General features: G+C 31.9%; 1 protein-coding gene across 3 annotated transcripts in view; it reads left to right on the top strand.

Moving 5' to 3' along the window:
• Nucleotides 1-23,167, top strand: part of LOC134243952 (tyrosine-protein phosphatase 10D-like) — a 41,012-nt gene extending 17,845 nt beyond the window's left edge. Inside the window, exons 11-27 of one of the 3 annotated variants that reach the window (XM_062726193.1) lie at nucleotides 947-1,075; nucleotides 1,305-1,435; nucleotides 5,048-5,155; nucleotides 5,341-5,416; nucleotides 7,196-7,304; nucleotides 8,467-8,553; nucleotides 8,773-8,854; nucleotides 9,079-9,181; nucleotides 9,540-9,616; nucleotides 9,997-10,131; nucleotides 10,870-10,884; nucleotides 15,895-16,020; nucleotides 16,323-16,474; nucleotides 17,618-17,762; nucleotides 17,987-18,110; nucleotides 21,440-22,151; nucleotides 22,245-23,167. In XM_062726193.1, the coding sequence (XP_062582177.1) occupies nucleotides 947-1,075; nucleotides 1,305-1,435; nucleotides 5,048-5,155; nucleotides 5,341-5,416; nucleotides 7,196-7,304; nucleotides 8,467-8,553; nucleotides 8,773-8,854; nucleotides 9,079-9,181; nucleotides 9,540-9,616; nucleotides 9,997-10,131; nucleotides 10,870-10,884; nucleotides 15,895-16,020; nucleotides 16,323-16,474; nucleotides 17,618-17,762; nucleotides 17,987-18,110; nucleotides 21,440-21,540 (1,700 nt within the window). In that variant the 3' untranslated portion in view covers nucleotides 21,541-22,151; nucleotides 22,245-23,167. Of the gene's footprint in view, nucleotides 1-946; nucleotides 1,076-1,304; nucleotides 1,436-5,047; nucleotides 5,156-5,340; nucleotides 5,417-7,195; nucleotides 7,305-8,466; nucleotides 8,554-8,772; nucleotides 8,855-9,078; nucleotides 9,182-9,539; nucleotides 9,617-9,996; nucleotides 10,132-10,869; nucleotides 10,885-15,894; nucleotides 16,021-16,322; nucleotides 16,475-17,617; nucleotides 17,763-17,986; nucleotides 18,111-21,427; nucleotides 22,152-22,244 lie in introns of all 3 variants that reach the window. The other 2 variants (XM_062726192.1, XM_062726194.1) reach the window with 2 other exon arrangements.
• The last annotated feature ends 257 nt before the right edge of the window (nucleotides 23,168-23,424 follow it).

Here is a 23,424-nt window from a genome sequence, read left to right as displayed (position 1 = left end):
TGTGGTTTTCGTCGGTTTACTGCATAATATTAAATTCGTCACAGGAAAAACCGTAGAGCTTCTTTACCACTTTATAAGTCCGAAATTGAAATATTTCAAAGATATCGCTTCGTGCTCACTTTTAATATTGGAGTTGCTTTAGATGATTTATAGTTGCTTCGAATACCGTACAAACGCTTTGACGTTTGCATGTACATAAAATCTTTTATGTATTCTTATGCTTATATGCAAGCTCACCGCAGCTTGTTTTTGCTAATTTTGTATAAGTCAAATAAAACACTTTCATAGAGATGAATAATGTCATTTATTAAAATGACGGTATAAATGTGAACAATTTAAGAAACAATACGGGGATCAGATTCACAAGCTTTGATTAGCAGTTACGTAAAATATGATAATGTCTGATCCCATAAAATCTTTTTGATAATATTGAGGGGTTAAGTAATAATTGTGCACCTTGTGCTGCGGTCTAAAACTACGTACACGTATACCACGTGAAAAAAACCCTCAATGCTATATCGACACAATTGCACCTACGTCTCTTTTCAACAATGGTTTTGGCCGATGTATTATAAGTACATATTAAGCTTCATAAGGCAAATTTTGTTAATGTGACATTAGAAATAAGAGATTACATTGTACTCGTATATATCATTTAATTTAAATATTTCTTTTATAATTCTCAGAAATGAATTAAAAATAAGTTTCCATAGGACAATTCAAGTTGCTCTTTATTTTCAACACAACTGAGTACTTGTAATAGCCCAAAATGCATGCGACTCGTTCATCAGTGGTTAAAGTTAACACATAGCTAATTTACATGCAAATTTATGCTGACCTCAGGAAATCTAGTGGTCTCGAGTAAAAACTACATTTGTTAAAGTCATTTATGACGAACCTTTTCTTAAATGAATGTTGTCAACTTAATTATTTTTAATATATTTAGATCCACAATATCTGGGTAATTATCAACTTCACAACTTCTACAACTACACTGTAACAATCACACCAAGGACTTCTGCGGGAGCAGCAAGCATCAGCCGACCATTTTCCTTCACAACACGTCCAAGTGGAAGTAAGCAAGGCGTGGTGTCTTAAAACACACAGTATATATATTTATAGGATGTTCTTGTTTGCTTTTTTAATTGTCGGTTGACACAGATAAATTTAAAGAAAGCATCCAATACGAAATCATAACATTTTGAAATTAAGTTTAACTTTCAAGACATACATATACAAAATCAAGGTATACACATTTTATGTCAACTTAAACATCTTGTACTACATGTAACGTTTATTTTCAGGACTTGGTAGACCGCAGAATCTGAAGATAAAGATTTTGCGTTGTGACAGTGTTCAAATTGCTTGGGAAGAAGCTAATGTAGAGGATAGAAATGGCCCTATTACAGGATATAAATTTCAAAATACTCAGGGAGTAAGTTTGAGTTGTATCATATTAAGGTAATTCCACCTTACTATGATGTCATAGGCTTTTGCAAAAACTGTTACTAGTTTAAATTCATACCTGATAGAACAATATCTTTTGGAGGTATGCTTTCCAATTTGTGTACTGATAAATATAGTTAACTAAAAGAATTTTAAAAATGCATATTTTCTTTATTTATTCAATTATTCAATCTGTAAAAAATGTTGACAAGGGCAATAACTCCTACTCAGGTCTCTTCATTCAGGCATTTGCTTTATTGTACTTCTAATATAAAATAGTTTCATTGATATTCACAATTCAAAAGTATCTTATAAGTAGGAAATATTTAGGAACATTCAGTATCAGAATTATGCATTTTAACCAATTTTTTTTGTACATATTTTTCATAATACTGTTTACAAAGAATGTGCCTTTTTTGTTAAGGTAGTCCGATCCTCAGGTTTATAAAATTAGCAGTTGAGTAATCAAAAATACTCATAAAAGTATCGATCTCTGAATCCACAAAGTTATGTAAATTTTTCCACAGTATTTCTTTAAAGTTAAAGATTAAAGTTAATCATATTATATAGGGAAAACTGTCAAATCTCCAATATTTTTGCAGAAAAAGCGAATTGGAATATCAGCAATACATTTTCTAATTGCAAATTGATCAACAAATATATTTTAGGTTAAAAATCGATAGGTATCCAGGCATTCGGAGAAACTGTCATGATTTTTATACTTATTTTTTTTTTGTCTTCTATTTCCGTCATGTATTCTATAATATATAGTGTAAAAGGCTTTTGCTATCATTGCAAGGCACCACAAATCACTTCTTATTTCATATCATGCTAATAAGCATTGGTATATAAGGCTGGATTCCAGAAAATCTTATTTCTCTAAAAGTGTATTATTTCTTTTTCCTTTTATAGGGTACAAATGTCAACTTTTATAATACCTTTTCTACGACTTCCAAAAACCTTGAATCTTATAAAGATGAATAAAATGAAAATTGTTGCATGAAAAAATTTCATTTTCAAGCTTCATTTTGATGCAATTCAAATTAAATATTAATTTTTGGAGTTATCCTTCCTGGCTGAGGATCGGATATCCTTAACATATACTTCTGCTTATTTATATCTCCCATCTTTAATGATATGATAACCTATAGATTTTTTGTAATAATTGGAAAATTTAAAGTATATTAAATGAAAATAAATGTAGTTTTTGTACTTTGAACCATTAAAATTGTGAGGGTGGAATTACCTTAATCAACAGTTATTTCTTCTTTTTTGATTATAAGTTTCCAATTTATAGCTAAATAAATTTTTTTATACTTGTTCGTATAGAAGTCTTCAAGACACATTTTTAGCTCACCTGAGCCGAAGGCTCAAGTGAGCTTTTCTGATCACATTTTGTCCGTCGTCCGTCCGTCTGTCTGTCTGTCCGTCCGTCTGTCTGTCTGTCCGTCTGTAAACTTTTCACATTTTCGACTTCTTCTCAAGAACCACTGGGCCAATTTTGACCAAACTTGGTACAAAGCATTCTTGGGTGAAGGGGAATTTAAATTGTTAAAATGAAGGGCCAAGTCCCATCACAAGGGGAGATAATCAAGACAAGACAAAAATAGGGTGGGGCCATTAAAAATCTTCTTCTCAAGAACCACTGAGCCAGAAGAGCTGAAACTTATGTGGAAACATCCTGGGGTAGTGTAGATTCTAAATTGTTCAAATCATGACCCCTGGGGGTAGGACGGGGCCACAATGGGGAATCAAAGTTTTACATAGAAATATATAGGGAAAATCTTTAAAAATCTTCTTCTCAAGAACTTCTGGGCCAGAAAAGCTGAAACCTATGTGGAAGCATCCTGGTGTAGTGTAGATTCTAAATTGTTCAAATCATGACCCCCGGGGGTAGGGCAAGGCCCCTATGTGGAATCAAAATTTTACATAGAAATATATAGGGAAAATCTTTAAAAATCTTCTTCTCAAGAACCACTGGGCCAGAAGAGCCGAAACCTGTGTGGAAGCATTCTGGGGTAGTGTAGATTCTAAATTGTTCAAATCATGACCCCCCCCCCCCCGGGGTAGGGCGGGGTCGCTATGGGGAATCAAAGTTTTACATAGAAATATATAGAAAAAATCTTTGAAAATCTTCTTCTCAAGAGCCAGAAAAGCTGAAACCTATGTGGAAACATCCTGGGGTAGTGTAGATTCTAAATTGTTCAAATCATGACCCCCGGGGGTAGGGCGGGGCCACCATGGGGAATCAAAGTTTTACAATGGGGAATCAAAGCATCCTGTGGTAGTGTACATTTCAAATTGTCTAAATTTAACAGTGGGGTAGGGTGGGGTCACAATATGTATTGCAAAGGGGAAATCTGGTAAAGAACAGAATGGTCGAAGCTTCTCAGGTGAGCGATGTGGCCCATGGGCCTCTTGTTCTTTTTATTTGACTAAATTACATGATTCACCTACGAGGGGTGATCAAAAAGTTCGCGAACTATCTCCAGATTAGAATAAAATTTGGTAGACACATATCCATACACAAGTTCTATAAATAGCATATGTAGAATAAAGTTTTGCTCCTTGTTTGTGACGTCAAAATGTGAAAATGACGTCATTATGAAGATCACTTGTGACAAAAAATGGTTGTCCCTGTCGTACTCGTTTAACGAACAACTGTAAAATCTATTGTATATCTTGGAAATTCCTTTGCAGTATCGTATAATAATTTGTACAGACTAAATTAAGACAAAATACTTCCTAGAAATTCAATCAATGATTGGATCAATTGTTTTAGTGAAGGAAGGGAGATGGTTAAAAATGATAATTGTTCTGTTCCCCAGTGAAAGCTAGTTTGAAAAGAGATGTGTCTTTGATGAAGCATTTTGTAATGAAAGACATCCAATTTACAGTTTGAAAAATAGTTGAATATCTTAACAATAATATAATTATTATATACCTAAAATATCGTTTACTTTAGATTTTAAACATATTAAATATGATTCAAAGGAGGCACCCATTCTCTATCCATCTTACATTACCGACAGAGGATTTGGGTTTCGATCGTCGCCATACTCATTTTGGGAAAGGATATTCTTATCCACCCATTTTGTTGCCGAGATTTGATCATTTCTGACAAATGAACTGGTCTTGTTATAAAAAATTAACTTGCATGAAAAGAAATATAAAACTCGGAAAAATCTTTCAGCTTTTGTGACAAATCGCTTCGAAGCAGGTCACGTGACCGACTATATCACGTGATTCGCGCATGAGCAGAACGGTGCCAGATGTGTATGAAAATTGTAGAGGACTTTTTAAAAATATAATCAACATTGAAACCAAATATTGTTTCTTTTATTGAAGTTATTCGATTAGTTCCCAAACTTTTTGATCACCCCTCGTAAAAGAAATTTCTTGTTACTAGTATAAAGGATTGGGAGAAAAATAAATCCTTTTTTTCAAAGCAAATATTTTTTAACACAGTTCAAACTCAATACGATTATTGAATAAAGTTGTCATTTGTTACATTTGTTTTTGTATAAATGTATAACCGATCACATTAGAAGCATGCAATGTACATTACTAGCAGCTGAACACGAGATCATATTTATTACAGACACAAGAATGGACATTCAAAGTGTCTAATCCTAATTTTTGGTCCATTTCCAATAGAGAATTTTCGTTTTCCTTAAGAGTTCAGGAAAAATCTCGATATTCTATAACGGTAAGTTTCTAAAGATATAATTAGTGTTTGAAATACGTATACATAGGAGATATTTTATGAGGTTAAAATATCCATAGAACCACTACGGATTGTAAAGTAAATTTGTAAAAAAAGAAGTAATTTTTTAATTCATATTTTGACCTTGTTTGTAAATCCTCTGGGCTTAAAGGCATTGTCTTCATTAGATATTTGCTGTGAGTGACAGAGTGGGTCAAAGTGGTGTTGAATATTCATCACAAGTATTCAGCACAGAGGAATGTCGTAAGTATTTCAAAATATTAATATTTTATTTTTTCTGCGCCTCGATCGATATATCCGAGGCATATATTTTTTTGTCCTGTCTGTTTGTCTGTTTATCTGTTTGTCTGTTTATCTGTTGTTGTTTTTTTTTTTTTGTCTGTCTGTTATCAACTTTAACCTTCGCCATAACTTTTGAAACATGAGAGATAGAGACTTTATATTAGGTATGCATACTCCACTAATTAAGTTCTTTCAAATGACACCAAAGTCAATGACCTTGTGACCTTGACTGTGACCTATATGCGAACAATAGCTTTTTAGCAATTTGACCATAACTTTTGAACTATGAGAAATAGAGACCTCATATTTGTTATTCATGCAACACTGATTAAGCTCTTTTAAATGACACCAGTTTCAATGACCTTGTGACCTTGACTGTGACCTATATGCAAAAAAAAGTTTTTTGGAATTTTGTTGCCACGGGGCGCATAGCGTTTCACAAACACATCTTGTCTCTATTATGCTTAGATGTCCGATTGGTTCAAACGTGATCACAATGTCAAGTATAAAAAAGCATACAGACTTGTGTTACTATTTATAGATTCTGAAAAGAAAATACACGATGTTTCTAAGAACTGGAAATAATCCTATCGATCTAAATTAACAAAAGTACGGAACTTCTCAATTTTATATTATGATCTAATATAACTTGATCTTTGGGGAGGGCTTGTGGTGGAGTAAAATCCCTTTTACAATATATGTTTATCATATATTATAATAAATCAAATGTTGTCTTTGAAATTGCATTTCCTAAATTACTCAGTAAAACGAAGCACAATTAGGATAAACAGCTTATTTTTTTAAACTTTAGTCTGTGTTACAATAAGAAAACTTGTGTTTGTTCATATTATTATCAAATATGGTGTTGTTAATTTCTTTTTAAAAAATAATATAAGAAATGTAGCCCTTTCATTCGGTCAATCCGTAAATATATTGACTTCACAGAAAAGTATATCGACCTCGCACTTCGTGCTCGGGCTATATTTATATAATGAAAGGTTGATATATTTATGTGTTTAGAAAACAATAAATCCATGTACATAAATATGCCTAACTTGAGTTTTCTAACAGCACCATAGCAGTATTGTACAAATTTTTCAAATGGTCTGATCATTAAATTAAATTCGTTTATTCGTACTTTGTTTTTAATTTTTTCATATTCAATTTTGTAAGGTTCCGTAATATATTAAATACATTAGTTTTGGTGTAAAGGGTTTGTCATTTAGTGAAAGTCTTCTAGCGCAATTATAAGCTACGCACAATTGTGCTGAGCACAACACAAAACTAGTTGCTTTGTTAACAAAAACACATTGCAACAATGATGCAAATTTTAACTTAAAAATACCTGTCAAACGAATGCGATTTTTACACAGCGCATTCGCACTTACACAACAAGCAGTCTTGGTTGTATGGGTGTGTTTGTGTTATGACGTGCTGTCTGTAGTTACGTACTAAGCATATCAGCGTTGAGAGTGTACGCGCGACGGATGTTTAACTTAGTTGAAACTTGTATAAAGATTTGTGAACAATTTGCCTTGTCGTCGTGTAAATGCATTTAACGCACCATTAGGTTTTGTAAATGGTACATAGATGGTAACAGTAAAAAAAAAAACCAAACCTCTTTATCCCCCCCCCCCCCCGAAAAAAGAAACATTTTGAGATCTGAAATGATAATTAAAAAGCTCGTTAATTTTACTATTTCAGCCGTTGGAGTTTAAAATTCTGTTGTTTTCTTTACAGCTGCTGATAACGGACCTGTTATAGCAGTGATCGTCATCGCATTTCTAATACTGCTAGGCATCTGTCTAGTGGTCATAATATACGTGTATAGGAAAAAAGTGCGTGAAATGTAAGTATTAGAATATTAAATACCATGTATGTAGAATAAAGAAATACGTGGTATGAAGCCAAAAACAGAATGCAGTATAATGATTAAGTTTTCAACATATTTTATATTGTTATACGCAAGAGCATGCTCCCTGTATGATAAATTTAAAAAAAAAAAAAACGAGGTAAAGTTGCTGAAACAAGAATATCAGCAGCCTCGTTTAAAGTCATCATTTAGTAAGTTCTATGGTCTTGTCAGCAAATACCATTTATCATTGAGTGCAATGCTGACTGACGATTTTTCCCGTTATTTCCCGTTCATGTCAAGAAGCACAAGGCGGCTATGACCAGTCGGCAGAGGAATTACTCCTCCATGGCACCTGATCCCATGCACCTCTGATCATTGTTTACTGGATTTTTTAGCTTGAATACTGTTCGTTTTCTCCATATATTTCACCTGAAAAATTATGCCCTATATTGCTGATTCCTAAAACCAAACTGTTTTCCTTCAACCCAATAGCCTCAGGGTCCGACAAAAAGCATGCTGCTCTCGAGCGCAGTCAGTAAATACACAATTATACGTCATAATCTTGAGGTACTGACGTTATTTTTCTATACGTATATCAAATTATGTCTCAAATGTGAAAGTTACTCTTATTTATATATTTCTTTTCTTATTTCTTTTTTTTTAATACACATTGGTTTTACGTAAAACAAAATAAAATGAAGAGATCTTTAATTGGATATATCCTAATTCAGTTTCTCGACAACCCTTTTTGAGTTTTAACAGCCTCGAAATGAATTTTATAAGCTCCATCTTTTTCCTGTTTCCTCTATGAATTGTAAATCATGGTGGTTATTCAGATATGCCAGAACGATGAGTGTGTGGATTAACAATGGTTTCTTTAACAAGATGGTATATTGTTTTCGGGTATGTCAGCAAAGCATCGCACAATTCGTAGAGTTTGTCATTTTTTACAATGTTATACTTTACTGATCTAAGTTCCACATACTTTATTTATTCAAGTGTTTTGTTGATGTTGAGATTAAATTATATTTCCCATACCGCGTATCATATGGAGTAGTAGAGTAATATATAAAAGGTTATGTGCATGGCAATGAATGGATATTCGAGGAAGTATTTATATTAATTAATTCGTCATTCTAATGCTTTCTAATTTCAGAGAGGAAGTTTATGTTCATCCCAATAGAGGACGGCCAATTTCTATAACTAATGAGCCTATTGTGGACGAGGATATACCCTTAGACAGGTATATTTACATATAACATTTTAATTCCATTTCAGTATAAGAATTTCCTGGCTTGATGACTGTGTAAATTCAACCTTTGATGAAATTGAATCCAAACTTTTATCAACGCATATGAATATATTCTAAGGAGTTATTTAGGTTTTTAAGAGGTTTTTGATTTTTAATCCATCATGATACAATACTTTTATTTGCATAACAATATACTATGTTATGTTTTAGGCCTTTTATTTTGAATGATGTACAAAAGATTTTTGAAGAAAAATCAGCAGACTCAAACAGGCTTTTCCTGATGGAATATGATGTAAGCTGTTGTAATACTACATATATAGATATTCTGCAAAACTATCTAATTAAAGTCACAGATCAAAAATCAATTTGATAGAAGTAATAAAGGTTAAAACTTTAGGCCTTCCACTTTGTCAAACTCACGGAGTAAAAATTTATTTGTTTTGTATAAACAAATTTAGACAGCAAATGTATATTTATCAGAAAAATTTGACTGTGCATTTTTATGTATGTTTCTAGGACATCAAAAAGCTTAGTCAGATTGAGGGGAAAAAACGAACAACAAATCACGCCAATTTAGACGGAAACAAGGCTAAGAATAGATACGTGAACATCCTAGCCTGTAAGTTTATAAAATTATAGCTAAGTATTGCATCAAAGGTTGAAAATAAACATGTATCCCAAGTTTAGGAAACATATGGAGATAACGAACAGTATTCAAGATCAAAAGTTAAAAACAATATATATTAGGAGCAAAACAGACACGGACCTCCAAATCATCAGAGGTGGAATCAGGTGCCATGGAGGAGTGAGCATCCCCTGTCGACCGGTCACACATGCCTTGTACTCCTTGTCATTTTATTTTATGGGGTTCATCTAAAACTTAAATAGTCCATGGGGACAAATCTCATGAAATGATATTAAAAAAAAATTATTATAATAACATGAGTAAGGATGTCTAAATTTTATATTTATTGCAGATGATCACAGCCGTGTGAAACTTCATCTGATTGACGATGACCCCTGCAGTGATTACGTCAATGCAAATTTCATCGTGGTTCGTCTTTATTTATTTCCTCAAGCTAGCACCATTTATGCCTTTATAAAATATCCATAAAAGCAAGTCAGAATTTGAAAATATAAATCAAATTAAAAATCATGTACTTGTAATTAATATACCTTTGAAGTCTCTGCAAAAAATATAATGTCTCATTATATATTTTTGCATCTTTTCATGGCTATCAGTTTCTTAACATACTGTTTTGATGGATGTTTTTGAATGGACAAACTCTTCTGAAAAATATTTTAACGTTTTTGTTTTTTACAAACAAGAAACGCGATGGTCACTCACCTTTCATAAAATATACATGTTATGTATAATGTATATCACTATAAAAATGTGTCTTTCTCTTTTTCAAGTTAATGCTGTATTTTTAGGGGTATACCTACGAGAGAGAGTATATCGCCAGTCAGGGCCCACTTCCTGGGACGGTCAATGATTTCTGGAGAATGGCCTGGGAACAAAGTGCTACAATTATCGTCATGCTCACTAAGTGCAAGGAAGGCAATACAGTATGTCTACCTTAATTTTTAATAGATATTACGTGTCATCTTATATTTCATTTTCTTTACAAAAAGTGCATAAATGCATTTCCAGAGCTGTCCAACCCTTACGATTTTGGCGTAAGGCGTACGAAATCAGCGTCTAAAATACGCCTTACGATTTCTCTTTATATTCTTCCGATTTCAGGTTTTTCTTGTTCAAAGTTTATAATACCGGTATTTTCATAGCTGGCAGTCTATAATTTCTAGTATTATAAAATATTCATAATTCTTACAATGCTTGCTTGTATCATCGTTTCGGTTTTAGAAGGCCGATCAGATTCATGTCAATGTTTTAGAGTAAACATTAACAAGATGGAAACATGCCTCATATTGCATGTCCATTTACAGAAAAATCTTCAGCAGCAGGGGCCTAGGTGGTTTCTAGACCCCGTCTTACTATTTATTATTTCAAAATGTTGGCAGCTCTGCATTTCCACATTAAATTTTATATTTTGCATAGAAATAAGTACCAGTTTCAATCAATTGAGTCAAAGTTATGCTGTCCAATCAATCTTAAAAAATAAGATTACTTATGCACATCATTAGCACTTTACAAAACACTGATTGTCTATCAAACTGAATCTATAATGATTAATGTTTTTTCGATTCATTTCACAAAAAGCAATCTGATTTTCAAGTGCTTTACACTTGTTATTATAAGTAATGCATTAATACATTTTTCAATGATCCTGAAATATGTTTTAGAATGCCTTTCTAGAGGTTTGTAGAGCTAACTGATTGACGGCTTCTTACTAAATGTCAAAAGCTTTAAAAATTTGGTTTTGATTTGATAGTTTATGTCTTGAAATAGCTGTCCCTCTACTTTTAAAAATGGAATATAATTTTTCACTGATACTGTAAACCAACTTTAATACGAGAAATATCTGCGAGTTTCGCGACCAACGTTGAATTGCAAATATTACTCAGTAATCGCCGCAAGCCATTTCTTTTTTCTTTTGCTTTGTATTTGTAAAGAATTCTTCCTCAATCGCGAAAAATTTATCGTCGCGGATTGATTTTAAATCGATATTTCTCGAATAAAAAATGATGCGAATAAAAGTTGGTTTACAGTAAAAGGGGCAATTACTGTAAATGTATTATATTTTGCGTGTACAATACTTTGAACAACATATTGTAGATTTGATTTAGCGCATTTCTTTATGTTCTTCTTTATGTTTACAGCATATGTGAAAAATATTTAGCGTTGTATACTTAAATTAATCGTGATTTCTTTCCGCGAAAGGCGCTAAAAATAATACACAGATAAATGTAATACATTCGATTTTTTCAAGAAGACTTACTTTGAGCGGAATTGTAAAATTGCGCACATACTCAGTTTTCTTGTAAAAATATTGTTGTGTTTTTATTTGTTTAAATTTATGCTTTCCCCTTTTTTGTTCATCTTAACTAATGCTTGATAAATTGGTTATTTGATTATGTTGATGAGTATAAAACTTGTTATTTTGATTTATTAAAGTGGTTTATTTAAAACTTTAGCGTCTCATACTTTATTGAATAAAACTTCAATTAAAAATATACTAAAACGTTTATAATTCATTTGTTTGGTTGTGATAATCATGTACAGATTAATGAGTAAACAAGCAAATTGTTTTTCAATATCAGATATCTACTTCATCAGATAAACAAAACTCTGAATGTAAACATTAGTTCTCTTATAGTCAAGCGGCATAGCTGAAAATTTTCAAATAATTGTGCATTTTGTGATAAAAGTGTGAGATTAAGTGTATCGGTAGAGTAATATGTTACAAACATTTTTGGATATTGGGCCACTTCATTGGTCAAACATAAACAATTTTGGCAGCCATTTTTCAAAATGGTTATCATAAGCCACAATTATAAGCATACTTTTGTAAAACTATAGTAGCTACTGGATTAAAAAGTTTATAAATACCTCTGTATATGTGCTCATAATTTTAAAACTCACCCGTGCTTAGGACTCAAGCAAGATAATTTGTACATTAACTTTCTTTGAGCTTGTCATCGTTAAATTTTCATTTTTTTTTAATATTATGTCAAATTTAAGGTCCAAGCAAACTGAAGAATTGGATTGTGTCATCCTTGATTGAAGATTGTTTTACTCCAGTGACACTTTCTCTGTTTAAGGGGAGGTTACTGATCAACAAAAACTTCTTTAAAACCATTGATTAATTTAAGCTTGTTAAAATCATGGTACCTGGTGGCAGAGAGGGCTACAATGTGGTATGAATATCTACAGGAAAACTTAAAACTTCTTTTAAAGAACACAAAGCTTTGGTTTATCCAACAGATGTACTTTTCTCACGCATATTCTTTGTTATTCAAAATAAGTTCACGAGCATATCGTCTCTACCTTGTGGATTTCAAGTTTTCATATACTCCCATGTAAACGTTGATCCTTTCTTGTGGCTCAAACTCGAGACCTAGGGATGATAGCATATCTTTGAATAAACCAAATCTCTGTGTTCTTCAGAAGAAGTTTTAAGTATTCATTCCACTTTGTAGCCCCCTCTACCACCAGGTACCATTTTCACACTGAATTGTCGACGGATATTTGCGTTTACCCATCAAGACAAGGAGCACACAGCTATGTTACCGATCGACAGGGGATGCTTACTTATTTGATCCAAACTCTAATTTTTTTAGAGTGTCGTGTTTGCTGACTCTCTAAATTTGTGTTTGCTGACTGATCCAAATTTGTAACATTCCATTGAATATTTGAGATTAATTACTGTATGCATTGACCTTCAAAAAGTCTACAGCTTTGATCACTTTCAGCTCTTACAGAGCTTGCAATCTGTTGTCCACCTTTACATGTAAGCGAAACGTCAGAACACCCCAAAGTAAGCAATGAAGAAATGTATACCAAGAGAGTGTTCTCTGTATTTCTCATCGATCTGAAACAAACTCTTAAGAATGCACATATCAAGGATGACCATGAAGCTCATCAGCTCTTCTCTGAAGGAAAGTAGGTGGACCAGAGATTAATACGGATGTTTCAAGATGGCCCAACAGAAAAAATGTCTTCAATATCAAATTCCAAGTATACCTAATTTGTTTATTACAGGTGTTTGATCTCCTTTTTGATCAACGACTAGCAATCCCAGTGAAACATAGAGCTGCACTGTACATGCATTACCTCTTAGTTCTGACTTTTATTGAGCTTGCAGACCATTCTGCGGAAAGTCTGAAGAGAATTGGAAAGATAAATTTGAAATATTTGGTCAAAGAAAGTCTTCGTTCGGTTTGGACTTATTTCTATTCATCTTAAACACCCCTAAAACATTAAAGCCATTGAATAACCGGATGGAAGGGTTTGACATCACTGTGATGTGAGAAGAATCTCCTCTCCAGATTGTCTTACAAATGAAACAAGGAAACCTCGAAGATTTCTTTTAACATAAGTATCAAGCTCGTCTCCATTCTTTGGGGTTTCATTCTTTGGAGGATTTATTCTAGGATTTTCTTCTATGCACGTAGGGTTTTCAATGAGGATATGTAGCCCGAGACTCAAACGACATATACTAATTACTGTAGATCGCTAAATTTTGGCAACACCTTGTTTTCGCGAAATAGTCATTGACTCTTGATAAGCAAAACAAAAATTTCACGAATTGTGGTTCATTGCTTAATGAAATCATACGCGAGAAATAAAATTTTGCGAGGAAAGTGTTTGGCATAATTACGTGTAAATAAAGTTCTTGCGAATAAAAAGTGATTTTACAGTACTTTAAATGGTTTATATCATTGTATGAATAGTCAGCAGATGATCCTTTGATCAATAGTTTAGCAATATTAAGTTTAAAAATGCATTCATGTACATGTATATAGCAAGAGCCAATTGAAGCAGGCTGCTGAGACTTTTTTACTAATAGACGACAATAAAATGGACGCTTTTGTGATTTTAGGAAGGCATTAAACTCGCATGAACTGGGTTTACTGCCTTGCTTAAAGTCAGCAGCTTTTTCATACAGAATTTATAATATCAAAACATTGTAGATATTGTAAATGTGACTATATGGGAAGTATATCAAGAATATAGATAAGACTGTTACATTAAATTCAAATGATATCGATAACTAGATAAACTGTTTATAAGCTCTTTGTATCATTAAATTATATCTAAAAGGGATCATATATAAGGTAGTCTGATCCTCAGGTTTATAAAATAAGCAGTTAAGTAATCAAAAATACTCATAAAAGTATCTTAGAATCCACAGAGTTATGTAAATTTATCCACAGTATTTCTTCTAAGTTAAAGATTAAAGTTAATCATATTATATAGGGAAAATCGTCAAATCTCCAATATTTTTGCAGAAAAAACGAATAGGAATATCAGCTGTGCATTTTCTAATTGCAAATTGATCAACAAATATATTTTAGGTTAAAAAACGATAGGTATCCAGGTATTCAGAGAAATTGTCATGATTTTTATACTTATTTGGTATTTTTTTGTCTTCTGTTTCCGTCATGTATTGTATAATACATAGTGTAAAGGGCTTTTGCTATCATTGCAAGACACCACAAATCACTTCTCATTTTATATCATGCTAATAATCATTGGTATCTAAGGCTGGATTCAAGAAAATCTTATTTCTCTAAAATTTTGTAAAATGGCTGTCATGGCCGTCAGGGCGTGATTCTGCGATGGCCCAATATCCAGATTTATTTACATTGTGAATGTCTATATTTGTGCCAAAAATGGTGCTTTTATCCCAAAATGCACAATAGGTCCCCTATGCCGCCGTACTATAGGTTGAAATTAAAGAAGAAAATGGTAACGTTTTGTTGACAATAATCATACCGGCCAAATAGATAGTTTTCCTGGGACACAATTTTTGCAAAAGAGTTATATTCTAATTGCCGCCATATTGAAGTAAACAACAGCCATATTCCTTCACTATTTTACCATTGGCAAGTTAAACTTGTTTTTGATTCTGGGCGCTGAGGTGTTTTAAAAAATTTTCTGATGAATGTAAGTTTTTTTTAAACTATTGATCATTTATAATAATACAGACTTGCGTTCATGACAATAATTTAAAATGGTATCATATATTATGGGACATCCTGTATGTTAAAGGTTTTACCCATACTTTCACCTGTATATAGCATAAGGTCTTCCAAATTTGATGCTCAAGAGCATGCTCCGAGTACGATTGTTTTTTAAATGGACATTGGCTACTGTAAAAAACATGGATTTAACAGGTCTTTCAACAAACCTGTTTAATGTCAATATTTTTAATTTTTTGTGTCCTTATAATGTACATGTTAGTAGCTACAAGCTATCAATGGATTTTTTTTTTTGGCTGACATATTTCATTCCAATAGTCAGAACTTTGTTTTTATGCTTACTAATATTTTTATATTTTTATTTGGTTTGTTTAGACAATAACCAATGTTCGTTGTCTGTGATTTTTTTTTCTTTGAACGTATGCAAGTCAGTATTTAAGATGAAAGAGATATTGCACATTATTCTTAATCTGTAAAAAAAAAAGTTTTGAAAAACTCTTCTACGTAATAATTTGAGGGTAATCATTCTCAGTTCTTTTTCAATTCTAAAATTTAAAGAAATGAAAATTGCATTGTACCAATAATCAAGAATGCTATGTATCATAAATCAAGGGAAAAAATTAATTTAAGAAAGCATAATTGTACCCTTAATTGAGCAATAAATTTGACATTCCAAAATTTCGTTATAAGTTGTTTTTATTGATTAAAAATATTTCCTTTCAGGACAAATGCGAGCACTACTGGCCAGATACAACCAACGAACCTAAACAATATGGAGATATCGTAGTTAACCTCATATCCGTGTCTAATATGGACAAATTTGACATTAACATATTTCAAGTATCGCAGGTAATTCGTTTGCATGAGTAGACACTATTACTTAATTGAAATATTTATACAGTGTGTGAATTTTAAACACCCAGTATACACAAACGAGTATTTTTTAATGGAAAACTCACTTGATTAAAATATTTTGATTTTTTTCCGCAAAAAATACTATGAAGTATTAATAACTTTATACTGATACCTCGTTGTAAGGTTTTCAGTTATATAAATGAGGTTTGAATAGATCATTTGCCTTTTGTAGATTTGATGAACCGAATTTTATATCCTTAAGAATCGTATTGTAGATTTGTTGAAACCTTTTGCAGGGTGATTACACTCGTACCATAAAGCATTTCCATTTCCTGGAGTGGCCCGATTTTTCTGCCGCCGTAGATTCAACCGTAGTAATTGATTTTATACAAACCGTAAGAACCCACATTACGCCAGAGGTCAAAGGTCCCATTTTGATCCACTGCAGGTAAATAAAGAAAAATTATACAAAATGAATGTATAAGTAGAAACATAAAACTGAAAGCTAAATATAACTTATAAATGCCATGCACATGCTCTAGAATCAAATAATTTTGACGCTAATATGAATCAATGGTTCATCTTTAACTTGTTGTCTTCCTTTCTCCTTTTTTATTATATACCTAATGCGTATCACCCAATTTTACTGTTGAATATACGCTATCACGTGACGTCGTGATCCGATTTTCCGGATCACCAACACGTTGTTTTCTGAATCCATATCACCACTCTATGAAACTGATGACGTAGTACCCAGAAATATGACGTTATTTTTCTTGCGCGCTAAAAAGTCCCTTGTTATTATGTTTTGTTTAATGGATTAATATTATCCAGTTTATCTCTAAAGGTTTATTTTAATATACTTAGCCAGTAATAAGAGGGTATATAATAAATTTATCATTATAACAGTAACTTGATCCGAAGAGCCGTATCACGTCTCGTTGACAGGCGCGGATCATCAGATCAAACTCGACGCTTCGCGTCTCGTTAGATCTGATGATCCTAGCCTGTCAACTCGACGTGATACGACCCTTCGGATCAAGTTACTGTTACAATAATATATATTTATTATATACCTAATGTGTATTACCCAATTTTACTGTTGAATTTACGCTATCACGTGACGTCGTGATCCGATTTTCCGGATCACCAACATGTTTTCTGAATCCATATCACCACTCTCTGAAACTGATGACGTAGTTCGCAGAAATATGACGTTATTTTTCTTGCGCGTTAAAAAGTCCCTTGTTATTATGCTTTGTTTAATGGATTGATATTATCTAATTTATCTTTAAAGGTTTATTTTAATATATTTAGCCAGCTATAAGAGGGTATATAATAAATTTATCATTATATCAGTAACTTGATCCGAAAAGCCGTATCATGTCTAGTTGACAGGCGCGGATCATCACATCAAACTCGACGCTTCGCGTCTCGTTTGATCTGAAAACCCGCGCCTGTCAACTCGACGTGATACGACCCTTCGGATCAAGTTACTGTTATAATAATGTATATATATATCATCGCAGTCTTTTTGATGCCTGACCCTAACTCCTTGCATTTTAATTTGTTTGTTTTTCCTCTCTTTTAGTGCTGGTGTGGGGCGCACTGGGACCTATATAAGTATAGACTATTTATTACAGTACGTACGAGATCACGATCTTAGTCAGTCTGTCGATATTTTTGCCTGGGTTGTGCAGATGCGCAAAAACAGAGTATCCATGGTGCAAGTAGATGTAAGTTTTTTAAAATAATTGTTTTGTTTTTATTTTCGCTTTTTGCGCTTTTAAATTTTGACTAATTGAGTTTAATGGTTTAGCGAGAAAAATTCAAAATTCACAATAATTTTCAATTAGGCAAAACATACTTTAAGGGCTGTTTCGTTAAACAAATATGCGTATTAAGTTTATTCTGTCTTATATTGTATACTTTGGAAGTTAAACTCATTGTTTTATTATAGAAACAATACATATTTATACACCGAGCTTTAGTGGAGCTAGTAGAACGAAAAAGAAATGGTCTTCTACAGAGTAATGATGAATCTATTCTCACCAATGAAGTTGTATACGAGAACACTGCATTCCGTAAGTATACAAATTTTATTTTTATATGACTGTAGTAGATAAACCTTATCCCTTCTAGTCCCTTGTGAAGGTATGCCAAACAGATCAGATAAATCGAGACAATAAACAGCACTCAAGCTCAAGAGTCTATTGAACAAATTCTAGAGAAGAGCAAAAACGGACCTCTTAAAATATCATAAGAGGGATTAGGTGCCAAAGAGGAGTAAGCATTCTCTGACGACCACTCAAATCCACCGCGTGGTCCTTGTTAAAAAAAGAAATTTAATGCTCGGAAAGCACGTGGGTCCCATTAGTATTATTTATATTGTAAATTGTATAAACAAGGTGATACAAGGATCTCTCCTTTTTGGGTTCAGAACAAGCAGGGTTAAGCAAACCTAATAAAGATTACTTCACACGAAAGGTCTTTAAAATAATTGTTTATATAATTACATGAAATGAAAACCAAATACTAAAAGTCGTTCATGTCAATAAAAACTTGAAAAGCAACTTACTTCTGATCACATTGTGCATGTTAAATGTTGTTGGCATTGACGTTATATAATTTACATTTAAGTGTGTCATATTTGAGATACAAGCGTGCAATCAAATTACACGTGTATCAAGTATCAAATAGATTCATGAAATTATCATTCCATACCTATATTCTGGAGTACTAATTCGCCTTGGTTTTCACAGACCTTTTTAATACATAGGAAGCAGAATTATTCAAAACCCTTGCATAAAAAGAAAACGTCCGTAGACGTGGGCTTGGCTCGACTCGATATTCAGATATATCAGAGGTGCTTAATAAATTAATAATATCTTTTTATTCCTACATGGATTCGATATATCTCTTTGAAGTCGAAATAAGAGACACCAGAGAGTCTACTTTATCTTTTTAATATTTAAATAGATTAAAGACAACCTATTAACAAAACTCTCTGATAAACTCGATAACTTCACATTTTCTATTGTCAATTTCATTTACATTTGTAATATTTTAACATTTTACATTATTACCTACTAGTATATTTGAAGCTTTTGTATACAAGTTGATTCGATTTGGAAGGGCATACTTAATGTAACAAATTCTGAAACGAAACAAGCAATTTACAAACAAACACATGGCATGACGATATTCAATTTTCTCGTTCAATTTTAATCATTTTGCAAATTCTATAGCCAATTGAATTATTCTGTCAGCAAATTCAAATTTTTAAACTTTGATTCTGACTAACTTGTTTTTCATACTAATTGTTCGACCATCATTCACACACTGAAATGTCTACTGATTTTTCCGGTTTTCCGATCAAGAAAAGGAGTGTAAACTGTCGACGGTGTTGCTTACTCCTCCATGGCACCTGCATGATGCCACCTCTGTTGTTATAGAGGTCTGTGTTCGCTCTCCCCTAGATAGATATTGCTTCAATAGAGTTTTGAGCTTTATTACTTTTCGTTATATGCAAATTTTAGGTATGTTATATACTAGAGGATGACAAAAACATTGCTAGTCATTCATAACTATAATGATTTTTAGTGATAGTCTATGCAGTGACTAGTCTATGATAATTGAATTGAGAGTATTTGATTTTAAGTTCAACACTATAAATCAGGTGAATACATCTTATTTCCTTATCACTCGTAACATATGTATTGCAGAAAGCTTAAAATAGTTACGTGTAGCACCTATATGTATATAAATATCTAAGTAGAAAAATTATACAGGCATGGTTGTCTTCAGAAAATATAGATTGCAAAGTTCCAATATCTTTTATATGCCAAATCAGCCAATATACGAAGATTGTCCATGAAGTTCGTGGATAATGCCTTTCCGAGGAAATTGATATAATGAATTGTCTTTCCAGAGTTTAATAATGAGGACCATTTTTTAAATTAAATTTGTGCAACTTTATCCTACAAATATTGATTTCTATTTCCTATTGCCAATGCTTTTTATTAATTACTTGTAAAAATTTACATAATTTACCTTAAACATTTATGGTCACTTCTTTTAAACTGTAAAAATTGTGATATTTCTAAATCCTAACATATATACAATGTATGTCTTTTAATTGTTACAGAAATATCAGATGCATAATATTTTTAATCAATAAATAAGCATTGTTTTTAATAAAATATTTTGAAGAACGATAAAGGAATTAAAAAGCAACGCTTCATGATATTTTCTAAAGTGAATTAGATAGATATGATAGTTAATATCATTTTCATAGATACATGTACATCATTGATAATTTTCTTTAATTTTATTGTAAGAAAAATATATTCTATATACCATATATCAAAGTTTTTTTTTATATCATGATTAGACATGATATTCATATCTGAAAAAGTAAGCAAAGTTTCATACTTCAAACTATTTTTCATCTTAATCTAATGCTGTTTTAATGAAAATTCTGTGTTGGGAATTAAAAGAAGGTAAAAATTTGAATGAAGGGATATTTCTCCTCAAGAAAAATAATGATATCTGTTTGTAAGCATAATTAATTATAATTACTTTACTGCTCATTTTCAGAACAGGGAATAGAACAACGTTAATGACGTTACAACGAAACTAGTTTTACGTTAAACTAGAAAGTGCGTCTTACATATACTAAATGTTTACATGTAAAACCTATATAAAATGTAGATAAAATACTGTAGTTTGTTTTGCTTTGTTTATGTTTTAAAACTTACTCCATCGTTGTCTGTATTGAAATATTATTGAAACGTTAGACAGTGCATTAATTATTGAAAATAAAAATATATCACTTGTCTACGAACTTTATAAACAACCTCGTATGAGCACATGCGTGGCATAGAAATGCTTATTTTGATGAGACATGTACAAACAAAAATACAGAAGTGCAGTATGCCAGTATTCTCTTGTCAAAAAATATTTAAAATATTGTATTTCATTTTATGATAATCTTCAACATATACATGTAGTATTGAATGTCAGCATATTTTGTACCACGAAAGCAAAATATGTAGCATGCATTTATGCGAATATTAATCATGCAGTGAAATAACTATAAGCAATAGTTACAAAGTTGACTATAGAAATTCATCTTTGTACTGAATCATAATCCTCAAAATTTATGCAATTTAAAAAATCGATCTTCTAAAAGAATCACTTTTATCTGTTCACATAGAAAAATATATGTTATTTTTCGGGGGGGGGGGCTGTTTTTTTCAGTAACTGAGAAAACAATTTATCAAAAAAGATGTACGTGTATATTGAAAACAAATAAATTGATAAAGTCAGCTGCCATTTTATAACTCTAATGCAGCATCACAATGGCGTCGTTTTCTAAATATTACATTTTATTTTTCAGAGAGCGATGAAGACGACGAAGACGAGGAGGAAGAGGAAGAAGAAGAAGAGCCAGATGAATTTTATGAAAACTCCATTACAAAAATTACTGAGCAACCACTCACGGAACTCTAGAATTCACGTGACCGGAAGTTCAAATGCAATGCGCTGACATGTTATTAAAGGACCTCCGAAGATAGGAGATGCATTGAGAATTATTTTGTTGAATGTATGTTTAGGATGTATGTTCTTTTAAGTAGGAAAAAAATGATAATAGCCGTTTATATTTCTAGCAATTGTGTATATATTTGACTCTTAGCAATTTCCCATTTTGTAGGGGAAATTTTCCACTTAGAAAGAAATGTTGCTCATTTTAATACTTATGCTACACGTACAAGTATATTAAGGATTTAATTGAAACTCGGTTATTTTCTTGTTATTCATCGTATCAATTTTCTAGTCATGATCAAAAAGCTTTACGAGCAATTGAGAGTGTTATAACGCAATTTAATTATTATATTAATGCTGCGTTATGTGCTCTATATGTCATTAGTTATAAAAAGTGTGTTTTTCATTTTGAAACTATTATCATATGTATCACCTTGTGAATTTTGCGTTTTTTTCGCAAATAACTTGACAACGGTACTTGCTTTTTAAACATAACCTTACTTGAATTCATACACATTTTCGAATGAGGTTAATATTATTTAAGGTGAATTTAAGACCTTCTTCATCTCAAAAAAGATGTCATACCTACTACTCATACTTACATGCATGTAAAATCTGAATATGGATCGTATTAAGAAATCCTAATAGCAGATTGTCAATTTGTATATTAGTAATTATTAAATTTTGTTTCAAACTTAACATATTGTTTTAGCAAATATGGCTTTCAATAGTTCAACTTTAGGAAGGTTGGTAGGCGGTATCATGTGATATCATCATTGTAATGGTTATTTTGTCTCCTAACATTCAACCTTATCATACCTAGATAACTGATGTAGATATATTTATTTGGCTCAGCCATATTTGATTATATTAAGTTTAACAAACAGGTGAATTTTTCAACATTATAAGAATAACAAAAATTTAGTCTTAGTACAATTAATTTGATTAATTGTATGTTTGTTAGATTTTCTGTATAGCAATTCATGATTATTTGAACATGTCATTTAATTTTAATTTACCAAAGACAACCTTTTCTTCATTGATTTATATATAAAGGTCCCGATTCCCCAGCTACGAAACCTAGTTTTTATAATTTAAGAAATTGATTGTTCTCTTATAGATTAAGTGTATAATAAGTGTTAACTTTTAAGGTACATGTACTGAAGATTTTCCAATGTATACTTGCTGCCTATCCATTCAGAGTATGTAGTAGAACAGTTAACTCTGCACTGGTGCTAATTAATATGTCATTGTATGACTGAATGTCAAGTTTGTGTTGTTCTTTTTTATTTGTTTACCATTGAATTATTTGAAAGTACATGCCATAGTATGTTACGAGTGCTGACGTAAGGAAATAATCATAGTCTACTTTCTTGTTTTGGTTTTAAAGCTCTCCAGTCAGCTGGTTGAAAGATGCATGTGAAGAGTTTGCAAATGTAGCTGATGCGCAAGGGTTATTTCATATTTACAATGTTTTGTAGTAATATATTTTTATGCGTTTTTCGTATATATTTTTGTATGAGATATTATGCAAGAAATGCTTTTTTCTAATATCACTGTTCTCATTTCTCAATAAAACTTAACATTTTATAGATCAGCTCTTAGGGTGTTGATTATCTGCAAACTTATTGTGCAACATGGCCTTCTTGTCTCCAAGAAAGAATTCTAAATAAAATTCGCAGTCGTATGCATATTAAATGAATTGTTATAAAATAAAATCAACGCTGCAATATATTTAGGAAAAAATCACCTAATTAGGTGATAAACTTGTAATAATTTGTGTTCTGTTAACTAAATACTGGCGGATCTATTTCAAAGGGATGAACAATGAAACCTGGTCCAAAATTGTAC

This window comes from Saccostrea cucullata, unplaced genomic scaffold (genome assembly GCF_032062105.1).
Source record: "Saccostrea cucullata isolate Sc308-1 unplaced genomic scaffold, CSIRO_AGI_Scuc_v1 ctg79, whole genome shotgun sequence".
Taxonomy (NCBI): Eukaryota; Metazoa; Mollusca; class Bivalvia; order Ostreida; family Ostreidae; genus Saccostrea; species Saccostrea cuccullata.
The sequence above is the reverse complement of the archived record's forward strand: the minus strand, read 5'-3'. Positions and strand labels throughout refer to the sequence as shown.